The sequence below is a fragment of the Vicia villosa genome, unplaced genomic scaffold (genome assembly GCF_029867415.1).
Source record: "Vicia villosa cultivar HV-30 ecotype Madison, WI unplaced genomic scaffold, Vvil1.0 ctg.005723F_1_1, whole genome shotgun sequence".
NCBI lineage: Eukaryota > Viridiplantae > Streptophyta > Magnoliopsida > Fabales > Fabaceae > Vicia > Vicia villosa.
Window position 1 is genome coordinate 3,275 of NW_026706670.1, and position 18,348 is coordinate 21,622.

Here is an 18,348-nt window from a genome sequence, read left to right on the forward strand (position 1 = left end):
CAAACATCAAACCCCAATTGTTCATCACAACTTTAATACCCATCATTAAACCCTAGACCTTCAAATCCATAAACATGGTGAATTTGACTACAGTTCATGTCATCATTCACCAATTCCTCAATTAACAACATCCCATAACATACAAATAACATAATCCAAACAAACATCGTCATAGTTCATCAAGATAATCAAATTCATCATAAAACCCCAATACACAACCCAACCTACAATTATCAATTCCTTAAGGAAAATATAATAATTAGGATAACCCCCTTACCTTAGATTATAGGTTAGCATGATTCTCTTTCTAAATTCTACGGTCGATTCTTCTTCTCTTCTTCTTACCCTAACTTTTTCTTTCTTTCACGCTTCTCCAAAAAGTATACGTTGAATGAATATTCTCCCCTTTTTCTCTATTTACTTAGTTAGACTTAGAACCCCTAATATGATATCCCTATTGTTCCCTTACTAACTCCACCTCACATTATCTCATTTATTTTATTTTAATTAAATAGTAATGTTAATTAGAATTATATTTATTTTATTAATCTAACTAACACCTTAATTTCACTACCCCACACACATCACACTTAGGTATCACACGTCACATAAACATCACATATACTCATCGATAAATCACAATGACTCATATAATCACAAAAACAACCAAATAATAGATTAAATAATTAAATCTAATTTTTGAGGTATTACAACTCTCCCCCTCTTAAAGAATTTTTTCCCTCGAAAATTACCTAGCGGAAACAAGAACGGACAAGAATATGTCATATGATCTTCTCGCTCCCATTTCAGACTTTCACCCACTGGTCCACCCTGCAACACCTTCACGAAGGCTATCTTTTTACCTCACAATTGTTTCACTTCCCGTCCTTCTATTCACACTGGTGACGCTTAAATAATCAGGTTATCTCTCACTTATACATCATCCATTTGAATCACATGTGAAGGATGCAAAATGTATTTCCTCAATTGAGACACATGAAACAAATCATGAAGATTCACAAGTGACGGCGACAAAGCAATCCGATAGACCACCTCACCCATCCTCTATGAAATATGATACGAACCAATAAAACACGGCGTAAACTTTTGCGACCTCAAAGCTCTACCGAAACCAGTTACTAGGGGTGGTAAAGCGGGCAGCCCGCCCCGTTTAAGCTCGTCCAAAAGCGGGGTGGGGCGGGGCGGGCTAACTTAGGTGTCCGAGATCAAAAGTCAAGCCCGCCCCGTTTACTAACGAGTTGGCGGATTGGCGGGCGGGCCCGCCAATTTTATTAATTTATTTTACAATTTGATTTACTAAATAATTTATAAATTTCTTATTATTACCAAAGAGGTCGATAAAAGATTTTTCTTAACAACACACAATATAACTTCAACATGTCTTAAAGACCAATTACAACAAAAAAATGAAATAAACTCAAGCACAATAAAAAAAAATATAAAAATAAATACATCACAATGCATAAAAAGTAACTACTAAAAGAATTCAATTAAGAATTTACACAAGACAAACAGTAATATTACATTGCATAATACATCACAATGCATAAAATAGTATTGCATAAAATATCAGCACCTAACTTTCTCAATTTTTATATCATATAGACTCTAATATTGACCATTTTTTAATAGTTAAATCATAAATTTGTCCCACGTATACACTAATCAAATCCTTCATGTTCTTAAAATCAACATCTATTTCTAAAAAATACATGTAAGCTAATGTATTGAGAATTTAATAAATATGCATACCATATAAGTGTTATTTTATTTCAAAATTTTCAATCAACACTTGTATTAGAAAGTTATAGAAATAATATTATAATTATAATTCAATCATCAGTCAACATAATCTTAAGAGAAGAGTGTTGTTTTTATAGTTAAAGTTATTTTAATTCTAAAATAAAATAAAAAGTTTTAAAAAAAAGCCCGCGGGCAAAACCCGCCCCGCCCCGCTTTTTTAAGCGGGTTAGGCGGGGCGGGCCAACTTAAGGACCGAGCTGAAACCCTCAGCCCAACCCGTCCAAAATGGCGAGTCAAACGGACCGACCCGGCGGACCTGGCCCGTTTTTCCACCCCTACCAGTTACCACTGTAACTCTAAAAAATACATGATCATCCACCTAGAACTCAAGTGCTTTCCTCCTCTTATCATGATAAATATTTTGACGACTCTGAGAAGTCTTCACCCTCTCTCGAATCATCCTTATCTTTTTAATGGTATCCTCAACAATCTCATGTCCGAGTACATCAAACTCTCCTGATTCATTCCAACACAGCGGAGTTCTACACTTTCTACCATACAATGCATCATACGGTGTCATACCGATACTCGCATGAAAACTATTGTTGTAAGTAAACTCAATCAATGGAAAATGGCTATCCCAAGATCCTCCTTGGTCTAACACACAAGACCTCAAAAAAAATTCTTGAATGAATAGTCCTCTTGGTGTGACCATCCATCTGCAGATGATACGCCAAACTCAATCTTAATGTAGTACCCAACGCATCTTGCAAAATCTTCCAAAACCTTGACATAAACCTCATATCTCTATCAGACACAATACTCGATGGTATCCCGTGCAATTTGACAATCACTTCAATATAAATCTCAGCTAACTTAGAAATAGGATGGTTAATATTCGTTGGTAAGAAATGAGCAGACTTAGTCAACCTATCCATATAACCTAAATAGAATCATTTCCCTTGGCGGTCTTCAGTAAACCTGTCACAAAATCCATGGAAATACTATCCCACTTCCACTCTTGAATGTTCAACGGTTACATTAACCCATAAAGTTTCTGATGTTCAACCTTCGATTATGAAAAGTTAAGCAAGCATAAATAAACTCAACAACATCTTTCTTCATGCCAGGCCACCAAAACAATCTCTTTAAGTCCTGGTACATTTTCGTAGCACCTAGATGAATACTTAAGCCACTTCTACGTCCTTCTTCAAGAATACTCTTCTTAAGTTCTGAAACATCTGAAATACACACTCTATTCCCAAATATCATCACACCATTCTCATCAACTCGGAATTCACCTCGTCTACCTTGGTTAATCAATGTTAACTGCTCAACCAATTTCAATTTGGATTTTTGCCCTTCTCGAATTTTGTCAAGGATACTACTCGTCAATTTTAACATTCCCAATTTCATACTATTAGGAGTTGATTCACACATTAAACTCATATCTATGAATTGTTCAACTAATTCTAATTCACGCACCATCATCATCATTATCAACATATGCAAAGACTTTCTACTTAATGCGTCAGCCACCACATTTTCTTTACCAGGATGGTAACTCAATTCAAAATCATAATCCTTCAGCAATTCAATCCATCTTTTGTGCCTCATGTTTAAGTCCTTCTGATCAAATAAGCACTTCTAAATTTTGTGATCGCTAAACACTTCAAACTTAGAGCCAAAAAGATAATGTCTCCAAATTTTCAAAACAAACACCATATCGACCAACTCTAAGTCATGCATAGGATAATTCGTCTCATGAACTTTAAGTTGTCTAGAAGCATAAGAAACAACTTTTCCATTTTGCATCAATACACCACCAAGGCCCATCTTTGACGCATTACAATACACTACAAAAGACTCACTCAGATTAGGCAAAATTAATACCGGAGAGGTCGCCAACTTTTTCTTCATTTCCACAAAACTCCCTTCACACGCAACATCTCATACATAAGCTTGACCCTTTCGAGTCAACTGAGTCAATGGTACCACAAACTTAGAAAATCCTTCTTTGAACCTTTGATAGTAACCAACTAAACCAAGAAAGCTTCGAATCTCAGTCGCAGACTCTAGATTCTCCCACTGCAACAAAACATCAACTTTAGAAGGATCCACATAAATTCCACCACTAGAAATCATGTGGCCAAGAAAACTCACTTTCTTCACCCAAAACTCAAACTTAGACGACTTTGTATATAACTTCTTCTCTTTCAATACTTGCAACACCATAACATGTTCATATTCCGATTTGGAATAAATCAAAATATCATGAATGAACACCACCATAAACTTATCCAAATAGGAATGGAAATTTCGATTCATATATTCCATAAAAACACTTGGATCATTCGACACTAGAATGGTATCACAATATATTCATAATAACCATACCTCGTTCGGAAAGCCGTCTTCGGAATATCATCCAGTTTAACACGAATCTGATGATAACCCAATCTCAAATCAATCTTATTGAAAACATTAGTACCCACTAATTGATCCACCAAATCGTCAATTCTTGGAAGTGGATACTAATTCTTGATAGCCACTTTGTTCAACTTCCTGTAGTCCTCACACAATCTAGTACTTTCGTCTTTCTTATTAACCAACAACACAGGCGCACCCCACTATGAAACACTCGGTCGAACAAACTTTTTCTCGAGCATCTCTTCCAATTGCTTCTTCAGCTCATTCATCTCGAAAGCCAACATTCTATAAAGAGCCATCGATACCGAACTCGTACCTAGCATCAACTCTATAGAAAACTCTAATTCATGTTCTAGGGGCAAATCACTTATATAATATGGAAATACCTCAGGAAATTCACAGACAATCACAAGTTCAACACTTGCAGTTTCACGGTCACTTTGCAACGACGCGAACATTGCAAACATCACGACCTCGTCTCTAAGGCATTCACTCACTTGCTTAGAAGTCAACAACATCAATCCTCCACCATTACCAAACTTTGGAAACCTCAACGTATTATTGAAACAATTTATATGAACATAGTTGTACTTCAACCAGTTCATCCTAAGAATCACATCGATTTGGTGTAAGGGTAGACAAACCAAATGCTTCACAAAACTCTTATCAAAGATAGTCAAAGGACATCCTTTACAAACAAAAGTAGTAGTAACAAAACCATTATCAGGAGTATCTATTACCATACTACCATCCATAAAATACAATTCCAATCCCAACATAGTAGCACAATCAAGCAAAATAAACGAATGAGTAGCACCAGTATCTACAATAGTAGCCAATTCGACACTGTTAATTAAACAAGTATCTCGAATCAAGTTGTCCTTCTTGAAGTCTTTTGTTCCTCTCAAAGCAAACACTCTACCATTGGTCTTGGCAGCATTAGCATCCTTCATTTGCGTATGGAACTGGGTGTTGATATGACCATATTCACCATAATTAAAACAACCCACCAGTCATTTGCTTCTCCATCCAGCATATGAGTACCATAACGTCCCTTCTATGCTGCAGATAAATCCATCACTCGAAAGATCCTCTCGATTTACTTAAGCCACTCTTGTGCTCCATATGGATCATACAAACCTCAAAAAGTAGGCGGAGTCTCCTTCTGGAAGGTACTCAAGCTTTGTGACTCGCTGATCACTCTAGCATAAGGCTGATTCTGCATAGCCTGAGCCACAACCTCCAAGGAAGAAGCAATCGCAACGTCGTTTCTCCCAGCCATACTCAGTTCACACCAAAATTAGCATCAAGGTTAGAATAACTATCGACAGTAATCAACTATCAAACTCTAGACTCAATAACCTAGTCGGACGGACCAACCTGATCTAATACCACTAATGTAACACCCTTCTAACCCACGTAAAATATTTGCAATATGATACAAATTAAATCAAATAAAACCTTCACACGGGGGTGTCACCTTCATGAATAATCGTCCCGCTCTGTAACATGGGTTCTCAAAACTATGTAATTCAAACACTTCTTAATAACATAATAATAACATCAATTGTATCGCAGTGAAATTCATAGTTTGAAAATATCTTTATAAAACATCATTTATAACTTCATCGTTCAAGTTCCATAACCCAAAATATCACAATGCCATGAAAAGTAATTCATCATAATAAAACAATTAAAGAGAAACATAATAGTTCCAAAAAAAAACAACGATCCCAACCCCGATGTTACGTATCAGGGGAAGACTCCCGTTTTATTCTAAACAAACGATAAAATGACTCCATGAAGCTATCCTCTAACTTCCGCAGACTATTCCCGATTACCTGCGCGTTACCTACATGGAGGAAACATTCAAACATAAAGGGTGAGTATCTCATAATTATTATATAAGACATAAGGAATAAATATAGTAGTGGTACACAAATAATCAACAACGACCCGTACACCGATACAACGTATCCTCATGCTTCACATACTTACACTTGAACACCATCTTATAATTCAATCACACTTATCAATTAATTCATCATTTGCATCACGAATAATTAAACATCATTCAATCATGCAATGTCACAAACAATGCAATGCAACACCAATAGACTTATGCACGTTGTACTAACACTTCACTAGTGACTCAGTCACCGTTCTCCAAAGATCCCCGCCAATAAGACGATTCATGCTTGGAAACAAAATACTTCAGAATATCGCACTCAATTTTCACATTGGGATTGATGCCACCACTGGACCATTTTCCTGCAGACGTCACTGGACTATCGTCCTATAATATGCTATGAATGTATGATGCACAATTTCACAATAATCAACGACCACGAGTAGTCAAAATGACATCATAATTCATTAATTCATCATATCACATAATCATCTCAACTACACGATTATCACATCCATCTCGATCAAAACAATACACACTTCATAATTGTCATGTTATTCAATCATCACAACTTCATAGAATTACAACAAGCATATACATACATGTAATCGCATAATCAAGTTCCATGTAAACGGCTCTCTAAACCCATCCATACATACTTATTAAATTTTGGAAAATTACTTGAAAATTCGTATAAATCATAAGCTTCCATAATCCGATTTCATTTTTCAAAAATAACATTTTTCGTTCCACTGGCCTGGGCTAAACGACCCCTGCCCACGCTACACGCGCTCCATTATGCGTGGCCCCTGTGTTTCTTTTGGTTTCGCGCTAAGCATGCTCCACCGTGCTAAGCGTGCTCTTCAACTTTTGCAGAAAAATTATACGCTAACAGCCTCATACCATTCCAATTTTTCCACCCAAAACCTGTTTTAATCATTATTTCCCAGCGATTTAAGGCTTATTAACCTAGTTCTAACATGTATTTGTCATTAAAAACATCAAATCACATTTTTTCATCACAACTCCAATACCTGTCATCAAACCCTAGACCTTCAAATTAGGCATGACAACAGGGCGGATCGGGGCCGGTTATTGCCTCCCTCAAATCCAAATACAAATTCCCAAACAATCCGCATTCTCTGCCCCGAACCCAAACGGGGATGTAGAATTTAAACTCAAACCCGAAGCAAACGGGTTCGGGTATCCCCGCCCTGTCACCATCCATTAAGTGAAATCAAATTTTTTAAATAAAAATACATATTTTTTCCAAAATCAAATTAAATTATAAATAATAAAATAAAGCAATTAATTTTTTTTATAAATACATTTCAAATAATAAATACAAATCAAAATATCAAGACATTAACTGCATATTTAATATTCTAAATTATAAAAAATAAATAATAATATACACAGTGAAATAAACGGAGCACGTTCTGGTCGAATTTGGGGTGGGTAATAATGTCTCCATTCCTCATATTTTATAATCGGGAAAAACCCAAACCCAAGCAAAGCAAATTTTCCCCGTCAACTTCGGGGCGGGTTCGGATGGGTACGGATTTTGTTACCATGCCTACTTCAAATCCAAAAACATGGTGGATTTGACTCTAGTTCATTTCATCATTCACCAATTCCTCAATTAACAACATCACATGACATACAAACAACATAATCCAAACAATCACCGTTCTAGTTCATCATGATCATCAAATACACAACCCAACCTACAATTATCAACCCCTTAAGGCAAATATAATAATTAGGATGACCCTCATTACCTTAGATTATTAGCTAGCTTGATTCTCTTCCCAAATTCTACGGTTGATTCTCCTTTTTTTCTTCTTGCCCTAACTCTCTTTCTTTCTTTCTTTCTTTCATGCTTCTCCAAAATTTTTATGATGAATGAATATTCTCCCCATTTCCTCTATTTACTTAGTTAGCCTTAGGACCCCTAATATGGTATCCCTATTTTACCCTTACTAACTCCACCTCACATTATCTCCAGGGGCGGATGTACATTAAGGCATGGTGTTGCTTTAGCCACACCAGTTTTTTCCATATATATATATATATATATATATATATATATATATATATATATATATAAAATCTTTTAATTGAAATCGAATAAATTATCTTGATCACTAATTAAATTACATGATTTAACTTGATTAAATTGAAATTATCTTGATCACTGTTTGAGAGATTCTTTAAAGGGAGGTATTATCCAAGGAGCAATATTTCTGAAGCGGGGTTAGGCTACAAACCAAGCTATGCGTGGCGGAGCATCCTCAGTGCTAAGGAGGTGGTGCTCAAAGGAGCTATTTGGAGGATCGGAAATGGCGAAAGTGTGCGTATAGCTGATGACAATTGGATCCCGTCGCTTCCGGGGTTTAAACCTGTTATGGCTAACAACTCCTTGCTCCCAAGTGCAAAAGTTTCCATGCTTTTAGATAGTGAACGTGGCAGGTGGAATGAAGAAGCTATCAACAATATATTTGCACCCTTTGATGCTGTTCACATCACAAGTATCTCGTTACCTAGGGGGCTCCCCGATGATAAGCTCATTTGGCATTTTGAGAAGGATGGAGAATATTCTGTGCGATCAGCCTATCGTTTGTCCCGAAGGATTTCTCATGCTTCTGTGGCTGGAACTTCTAACGCGGCGGCGGATAATTTGTGGAAGCTGTTATGGAAAGCACCCCTGCTAGAGAGAACAAAAAATTTCATATGGAGGCTGCTCAATAATATTCTTCCTACAAATTGCAATCTGTCGAAAAAAGGTATAAATATAGATGTTTCTTGTCCTTTTTGTCAGCTGGCTCCTGAATCCATTAATCATGTCTTTATGCACTGTGACTTCCCTAAGAGAGTGTTCTTTTCTCCCCCTCTTGGTGTTCGTATGCCTACGGTTGGAGGTGTTTTTGAATGGCTGGAAAGTATTTTAAAGAAAAAAGACTGGCATCTGGCTCAAATAATCTGCACGGGTATGTGGAGGATTTGGAGTTCTCGAAACGCGGTTGTTTTTAAAAAGGAATCCCCTAATCCGCAAGAGGTAGCGCAGCGCATTGGCGACTATGTTAGTGAACTGAATTCGGCTAGGAGGTGTGTGAATCAACAAGGCCATGTTAACCAATGGGAAGCCAAATCTGTGGGACAGTGGACAGTACAAACTGACTCAGGATGTTTTGAGGACGGCACTGTATCTCTGGGCTGTATCATTAAAGATCCGGAAGGGTCGGTTTCCATGGCAGCATGCCAAAAATTCAGCAGCTGTGAAAATGCTCCTTCTGCTGAATTGAAAGGTATTCGCTGGGGAATGGAGTTGGCTCGGGAGCAAAAGCTTGAAGAGGTTATGTTCTTATCGGATGCGATGCACATCGTTGATTGCGTGAATGGAACAGATGTAAATGCAGCTTTAGACTCTGTTATCACAGAATGTAGTAATCTTCTGTTGAGTTTTAGAAATGCCTCTTTGTTGTTTAATAGTAGGAACTTTAATGTTGATGCTCACCATATGGTTAAGGTGGGGAAAGTTTTAGGCTCTAGAACATGGCTGGGAAAGATACCCAGCTCTGTTGACATTGATGTATGCTTAGCCTCTTTGGCTCTTCGTTAATCTAATATGCATCTTTGATTTCAAAAAAAAAAATTGAATAATTCAATTTAATAAATCGATTTATATAACAAATTTATATAATTATTAAATCGGTTGAATTGAATGATACAATCTTTAAAACTAATCGAAACACCTACTAAATTTCTAATTTTTAAAATATCATAATTTAATAAGTTGATTATTTAAATTCAAATTCTAAACACAATCATATCATACAACAAAATAGTTCAAAATATAAATTTAAATAAACTTTAAACAAACTCTAATTACAAAATAATCTGAATAACAAAATATTTGCGTTGTCTAAAACATTTAATTTTAAAGAGGGGAAGTTGTTCCAAATAAGTTTTGAACAAGTTTGCTTCTATTTAATTTTATTCTCTTAAAATAAATTATCAAAACGACATTGTTTTGTGTGAGAAAAAACAAGCATTTAACTCGTCAATTTCCCAAAATCGTCGGTTCGTTAGTTTTTATCTGTTTTGGACGGTTATGACCAATTCTCACTAATTCAATAGCTTACTTTGTCCAACAATCAAATGAGACCAATGGCCCATCCGATTTCTGATTCGGTCGACCGATCTGTTTCAATTTTTGAAATAGAGTCACCACCTCTCCAATTTCTCTCTTCACTCATATTTACTAATTCTTCCTATTTATTAACAATTTTCTCTCACTTATATTTACTAATTCATCCTATTTAGTAGACAAATTTTATTATGAATGATTGCATTAAATAATACTGTTTTTTATTTATTTTCAGCCACACTAATATGCAAGGTCTGTATTCGCCCCAGATTATCTCCTTTATTTTATTTTAATTAGATAGTAATGCTAATTAGAATTTTATCTATTTTAATAATCTAACTAACAACTTAATTCCACTACCCCGCACACATCACACTTAGGCATCACACTTAGGCATCACACATCACATAAACATTACATATACTCATCGATAAATCACAATGACTCATATAATCACCAAAATAACCAAATAATACATTAAATAAGTAAATCTAAATTTTGAGGTGTTACAGGATCTCCATTGAATCGCTTGTAATTATTGTTTTTTTGAATTAATCAAAAGCTCATTATTTCAAAAAAAGAAGAAGACGATATAGCCTATATGTGGGTTATTGTAAAATCTGCAATTTCATTTGCGGATCCATTTTCTAGGCTCCCACAATCAATTTAGATTGGATCAATACGTTTATGATTTTTTTCCGAATTGATTTTAGAGATAATAGTTTTGGAGGACTACCTCTATATTTTAACACATTTAAAATTAAACATAAATAAGTAATATAATACATTAATATACATTAGTATACTAGTATATTATAGCATATTGTTTTTTATTTTTCAAAACATCATATATGTTCTCAAATTATTATTGTTCCGGACTGGCCCAATGAATAGACATGATCCAATCCACTTATGCACTTAAAACGGCTCAATCATCTTGGCCCAGTCAGCTAAGGGCAAAGGAAGTCCCTTTTCCTCCTGCCTCTCTATCGAGGACACGACTCTACCTGCCCGAGGACAACACACCACTAATGTCCTCGACTAGACATGCGTCTGTGTCAGCAGCAAGACATACGCTCTGCTCCTCCACCGGGGACGAGCGATCGAGCTATGCTCGCCAGGCACCCTGCCGCCCATAAGTATCTCTTTGTCTGAACAACGGATAGTTTTGGACAGCCTCCCAGATTCCTGAATATACTCATAGAATCCAAGAAGTCACGCGTTTTGGCTTAGATCCACGAACAAACTCAAAACATGGACCAATGGCCAAGCGCTAGAGTCAGGCAACACAATTTCAAATCCTAGAAACACTCAAACCCATATGTGATCCTACTTTCTTGATCGTCGGAGTACCTTGCAGGTCAATGGCGTCGTCTGTGGGAATCATTTCTCTCCCCGTCTTCCTACTCCTCAGGGAACAAAAACCAAAGCAACCTTCAAGAATAATATCATGGCCCGTCCCGACGATGACCGCAATGTTCATACTACCATTATCTCTCCTGAGCACAAATCTAGCCTCGGCCTCGCCAACCCTTTCCTGGAAGATGTAATCCCTCGGAAAAGGGACGATGAGTCTGCATCTCCTTCCTCGAATAATGCTCGTGATATTGGAGCCCATAACACTAATGCTGGCAAGTCCAACAAAGTCCCAGATAACGCGCCAAAATCTTCTCATCAAATCTCCTTTCCGACCAATGCTGATCCAGTCCTCGCAGTCTTGGTCGAGGCGCTCAACAAGATTATCTCTCTGATCCTCCAACATAACGAGATAATCAGGGAGTTGGAAGTATCACGCCAATCAAAGTCTCCCCCGTGGAGACACCGAAGACAGTCTCAGAGTCCCTTTCCGCGACCTAGGGAGCACCACCCAAACTGAGGAGAGCTAGAGTCCTAGGCCGCCAAGAAGCATGATCGCAACTCTCCCCGACATAACTAGCTCTCTCATGCATCCAAAAAATTAAAGAGAATCCACAAGTAGAGACTCGGCGAACAACTCTAAAAGATCGATCTAGAAGCCCAAATCCCCGCCAAGATTGTAGAGTTGTGCATCTCTTGCTCGATCTCCCAGTTCCTGCAAGGTTGACGACCCACGAGGAACGTAAAACGTCATGGCTACCTGAATACCTAAGGGACTGGATAAGCCTCCCCTTTCGGGCACGTACGTTAGTCTGCTCGATTATCGTGGCGTCAGGGGCGCCATTAAGTAAATGCTATTCCCTACCACGATAAGGAAGGGAGACATGGCCTGGTACAAGAGTCTTCCCAACGGATCCATCATATCAAGAGTCTTCTCTTGATACTTCATAACTTTTTGTCGTCACTCGAAGTCAAAAGCATCACTAAAAGCAATCATATAGGGGAATGTTGAATCTCTCTAGGCATTTATCGAGAGGTTCAACAAAGAAGTTGTCCAGGTATTTACGACTGACCACATGAAGAATTACCTCCTTGAACACAATCTACATCCCTGTAGCGACTTTGCCAAATAGGTTGGCATCGAGACTCCCGCCACCCTGGATGCCCTCCTCCTTAAATCCCAGGCTTACATTCAATACAAGGAAAAGGAGGCGGCCAACACTGCCCGAGACTGTCAACACCAGGAGAGCGCGAAGTCCTCAAAATCTGAAGACCCTCTGACATCCCGTCTGGGAGGAGAAAGTAAAAAGGAAGACAGGTCCCGTGTCCTCCAGGACTACAAATGACCGACAGTTCAGTTACGCGATTACACCCTTCTTGTCGCATCGCGTGAGAAGATTATTTTTAAATGCGCCAACGTAGAGTTTCGCTAGGCTGGGGTTCGATTTCCAGCTCAAGGGATACTACAGAGGACTGCATCCACCTCAAGGATGCCATTGAGATCTTGACCAAAGATGGTCATCTCATGCAATATACCAAGAAGGGAGAATACGGGGAGACGACGCTCAGTAGGAGGCCCGAGAGACTAAGAACGTAGAAGAAGAAAAAGCCTCCCCCGAGAAGGTCTATATGCCTGTGGCCATGAGTTTCACACGTCTAGAGGACTTATATGCCTGAAATTTTTCCCTTTGTATCCACGGTCTCTTAATTGCTTAGCTCACTTGTTTGTTTGAATTGTTTGAAGAAGTTTCATGTGTGTATAGTAAAAAAATTGAATAAGGACTTTAGCTTGTAAATAAGCGTAGCCTTTTTGAATTGTTTTGAAAAGGAGGTGTGAAAAGTAATTTTGAATTTGTTTGAATTGAGGAAGCATTTAAGAGCACCTACCCGAAGATTGTCTTTCTTGTTCTTTAAGTCTTTCGGGCGAAAGGGTCTATCCATACCATGAGAGGGCAGGAAGTCTTTCAATTGGATGTGCGGGTCATCGAAGGGTCATCAAGAATAATCGTTCGCCACAAGACTTTCCCTACCATAAAGAGGGCAGGTAGTCCCGAGGAAGGATATAATAGTCATTTAGGAAACAATAAGGATACCTTAGCATTCGAATGGACTATCACCATTTTATCAAGGGACGAGATCATATTTATCGTAGGCAACTCGAAGGGACTATGATCTTTTATCGGAGGGACATTGTGATTTTGAATCGAAGGCAGCAAGCTAAGGTATCCCTATATCCGAGGGACTTGGCTATTTTTGATCGAGAAGGCAGCATAAGAGTGGTTACCTTAAAGGTGAGTGTGTGCACCAATCACGTGAGTTCAGTTCGAATATTTATCTTTGCAGTTTATGAGCTACGTTCAATTATTAGTTGCCACTCCCTATTTACTAACCACACGATTATAGTAGAAAATAGCACAAGTTTATAATTATAACAGAAAATAAAAGGCGGAAAATAAAGCCTTATGGCCACAACAATACAACCCGAATGCAGTTACATAATTGGTAAAAAAAAATGCGAGGAAAAATAAAGGAGAATATTCTAAGCAAGCAATACAACCTGTGAGCAGTTACATGATTTATAATAGCAAGCAATAGTATTGAGGCAAATAAGAGGATAAATAATAAAACCAAAATTTAATAAAGAGAAATTAAAATAAAGGCACACGACAATCATAGAGTGTGGGATGAGAAAAGAAATTCGCAAATAAATTAAGTTTTAAAAAACCAGGGTTAACAAACCTAATGGCAAACCTAAGGGTAAAAAGCCTTGTGGAACAAAAGAGGGTAAAAACCTAAACCTACCATTTGATCTACAGTTTGATAGACAACCCTTACATTACTGATAGTCACATGGTTTTGATTAAAGGCTAAACAAAAAACCTAAAATTATTCCTAAGTTGTTTAACTAAAATTATTCTAAAAATTATTTAACCTAAACTTAATTATTAAACTAACCTAATTAAATTAATTGAATTAAAAAAACAAATTTTCTAAAAAAATGATATTTAAATGGTGTGTCAAAAAAGGTTTAATTAATAACAAGGTTTTTTAAATAAAAAAAAGGTTTAAGACATAAATAAAAAGCAAATAAAATAAGTAATAATAATAATAATAAATAGTAAAGAAACCTGGTGCCAATATGGTGTGAATCATGTTTGCGTATCTATGGTGTACCACTGGTTGGTAGACGTGGATCTGGGATGGCAAGGATCCCGTGGTGCTGATCTGAGGGTGCGTTGTAGACGCGCGCAGCCTGGGCATACTGGATCTGTGTGTTTTAATTGAGAGAAAAACTTGTCTTCTTCCTAGATTGAACTTGGGTCTTAACGCTTCACACATGCTTCTCTTGGCCATTGATGCTGGATGTCTTCGCTGTTAAAAATATACCTTGAATCAATAAGTATAAAAAACTAATAAAATATAATATTCAAAATAGAAGTCGAACTGGGCCCCCCTTTATGAAAGACCGTCCAATCGCTGTAAGAGAGATGAGTCTGAATTAGTTGACCAGTTAGCCAGATTTCGCCACGCACGGAAAGAGAAACGAGCACCATTGACTATCCAATCGAGTAGCTCCGCGTGTGGGGTCGTACCGTTCATCATCTTCACACTTTTAGAACTCGAAAAATTGCTACGAAAAAGCCTTGATTTTGCCACGATGTCTGCCATGCTTTCTCGTAGCTAATTCTGGAACAATCAAGCCTGCAGAAAAACACGATAAACAAAACAACAAGAACCCAGTCCTATGTTAAATCATGCCCTGAATTTGTTGGCGATGTTCGTTTTTACTAAAAAGTCCTGGAAAACATGATTCAAACAGGTTGAAGCTTCAACAATGGTGAACGCGAGTTCTTGCGTTAAAACTCCCATGTAGAACGTTAATCACGCTCCAATAATGCACTTGATTGGACCTGGAATGTTAGCAATGATTGGGAGCATATAGAGCCACAGATTCGAACTTACCTCACTTACCAACAAAGTTTAAGCGAAACACGATTTCTGATACGCCTTTGGCCGGAGCAAGGGTTCCATTTGAATCCTTAGAACCTCAAGGGTGTGAATGAACGATTTGAATGGATTGAAATTCACCCAAGAGGAAATCTCTCAGTGCCCTAGTTTGCTTGCCTCTTTTGAATGAATGATTAGGGTTTGGAGGCTGCCCTCGTTTTTTTTCCAGGTCTAAATAGTTTGCATATATATATGTGTGATGGATTTTGGTTAAAATCTTGAATCAAATCCTTATAATATTCATGATTGCAATTTGATTGAAAAAGTTATGAAATATTTCCAAATTAGTTTAAATATGGCTCATATCTCTCCAATCTTCTTTGCCACGAATTTTGATCCAATTATGATGACATAACTCTGATATTTTGATCACATAATAGACCTAAAATCAAATCTTTGATTTTCCATTATTTATTTTAACTAAATTGAATTAAAATGAATTAAAAATCAAGTAAATTAAATCAATAATAAAAATGGCATGGGATTGGGCCAGGAGACTTCTAACAAGATTAGAATCATGTTTGGCTCAAAGAAATATGGGCCCATTTGGAAGAAATCCATTTTTGCTCAATAGTCACTTTATGCACTTTCTTAAAATTTGGTCAACTTCAACAAGTCATAACTCATTCAATTTTTATCATATGGAGATCTTCTAGGACTTTTTAGAAAGCCTAAGATGTCTTCTACAAGCCACTTTGGAACATATTTTTCATTCGGAGATTTTATCTTGATGATATTGCTCTTGACAAAAAACTGCTTTTTGCGAGCTTCTAGAAGGACCTGTAATGTTTTGGCTCATATCTCTCAATTGATGCATTTTTAGCCTTGGCATGTGAGAGAAAAAATTGTAGAGAATTAAATTTCCTTCAAGATAGGCTTTGGATGGAGAATTTATGATGTTCCATGTGAAAGTTATGGCTGGTCAAAATTTAGTTGACTTTTAGTCCAAGAACCCTAATTTAGAAACTTCGAGTTTTGTTGATTTCTGAACTTTCCTTGATGAATCATGATCAACCCTTTGATCAAATGATGAATGTGACTTCAAAATATTGATGTTGACCAAAAAATTAGGAATTTTGACTGTACTTTGACCATAGTTGACTTTTAGGTCAAATTAGTCGACCGTTGACCATTTGAACTGTTGACTGAGAAATCTTATGGATCAGAGCTTGAAACTTGGCATGAGGATCATTTGAAACATATGATAGGACATGGAGTCCACTTGAGGCATCAGAAGTTGATTTCTCCTTGAGAAAAGAGAAAACCTTAGTTGGAGGCTTGTTGCTTAGGAGACAGGTTGCATGCTTCCTTCTTGTGTATCTTTGAGCATTTGAAGATCATATGAGTCAAAATATTTTGAAATATGATGGACAAATTTTAGGGTATGACAGCGAGCATCCCTCTGCTCTTCAGAGCACAAATGGAAACCTTTGACGACCAAAGAATCCTAGTCGACCAGGGAGCTTGGACGACATTATGTATTCCCAACTCTTTTCAATACTGCAGCTAGACGAAGCGCATCTAACGCCTTGCGTAGGCTTCGATCTGCAGGCTTTAAACGATGTAGTCACCAAACCTTGGGGATATGTAGAGAAGATCATCACCTTTGGGGAAGCAAAAACGGCCAGATCTATCAACATATAATTCTTGGTGATAGACTATCTGTCACTCTATCAATGCATCCTCGGGAGACCCACCCTCGCTGAACTGATAGTCGTACTCTCCACGGTACACCTGAAGATGAAGTGATACACCTCCAAGGGCGTCGTTTCCACCCTACACGGGGACATCGAGGCTGCGAGGAGATGCTTCTAGGTCGTCTCAAAGGGGATGAACTATATGAATGCACCAGTCGTAAGGAAACCTATTCTTCCAAGCAACGCGGAAGAATCCAAACCACTGTCACGCATCGACTCCATCGACCTCGACAATCGGTTCTTTATAGATAACTTGAGAGATTAGAAGAAGGACAAAGCTTTGTCGACCATAATGGAGACGACCCAAGCAAAGACTTGAAGATTGGAGCAGGCATCCCCGACTTGATGAGGAAGCAACTCAAAGCCTGCCTCAGGGAGAAGGCGGACCTCTTTGCGTGGAGCGCTTCAAAGATTCCCAGATTGGACCCGGAGATCGCACGTCACCAATCGACTGCAGATCCAGCCATTAGGGCTCTAGCTCTGCGTAGACGTCGACAGTCCCCTAAAAAAATAGAGGCTGCCGAGCAAGCTGTAAAGGACCTCATAGAGGCAAAAGTTATATAGAAGGCCAAGTACACCACTTGGGTGTCCAACGTTGTACTTGTTAAAAAATAGAATGGAAAATGGTGTATATGCATTGATTACATTGATATCAATAAGGCTTTCCCGAAAGATGCTTATCCCCTGCCTAGCATAGATAAACTTGTTGATGATACTGTAGATTTCAAACTTGTGTCCTTCATGGACGCATACTCTAGTTACAACCAGATCCCCATGGCAAATGGGAACAAGAAGTACACGACCTTCATGACCGAGTCGGGCAACTATTACTACAACGTAATACCCTTCAGTCTGAAGAACGCCGGAGCTACCTACCAAAGAATGATGAACAAAGTTTGTCGAAGAGAAATTAGAGACATGCTCGAAGTATACTTGGAAGACATGATCGTGAAATCGCAAGAGGAATCCGATCACGCGGCCCACCTTAGGAAAGTCTTCGACCAGGCTCGGAAGTACAATATACGGTTCAACAC

General features: G+C 37.9%; 1 protein-coding gene across 1 annotated transcript; it reads right to left on the minus strand.

Annotated features, from left to right (window-relative positions):
- Positions 1-4,394: 4,394 nt before the first annotated feature.
- On the minus strand, positions 4,395-5,147 carry LOC131642731 (uncharacterized). Its single transcript, XM_058912950.1, has one exon. The coding sequence runs from the start codon at positions 5,145-5,147 to the stop codon at positions 4,395-4,397; it is 753 nt and encodes a 250-aa protein (XP_058768933.1).
- Positions 5,148-18,348: the final 13,201 nt, after the last annotated feature.

What these genes read in the sequence shown, in the direction of transcription:
- LOC131642731 (XM_058912950.1), bottom strand. Translation starts at nt 5,147, where the DNA reads ATGAAGGATGCTAATGCTGCCAAGACCAATGGTAGAGTGTTTGCTTTG.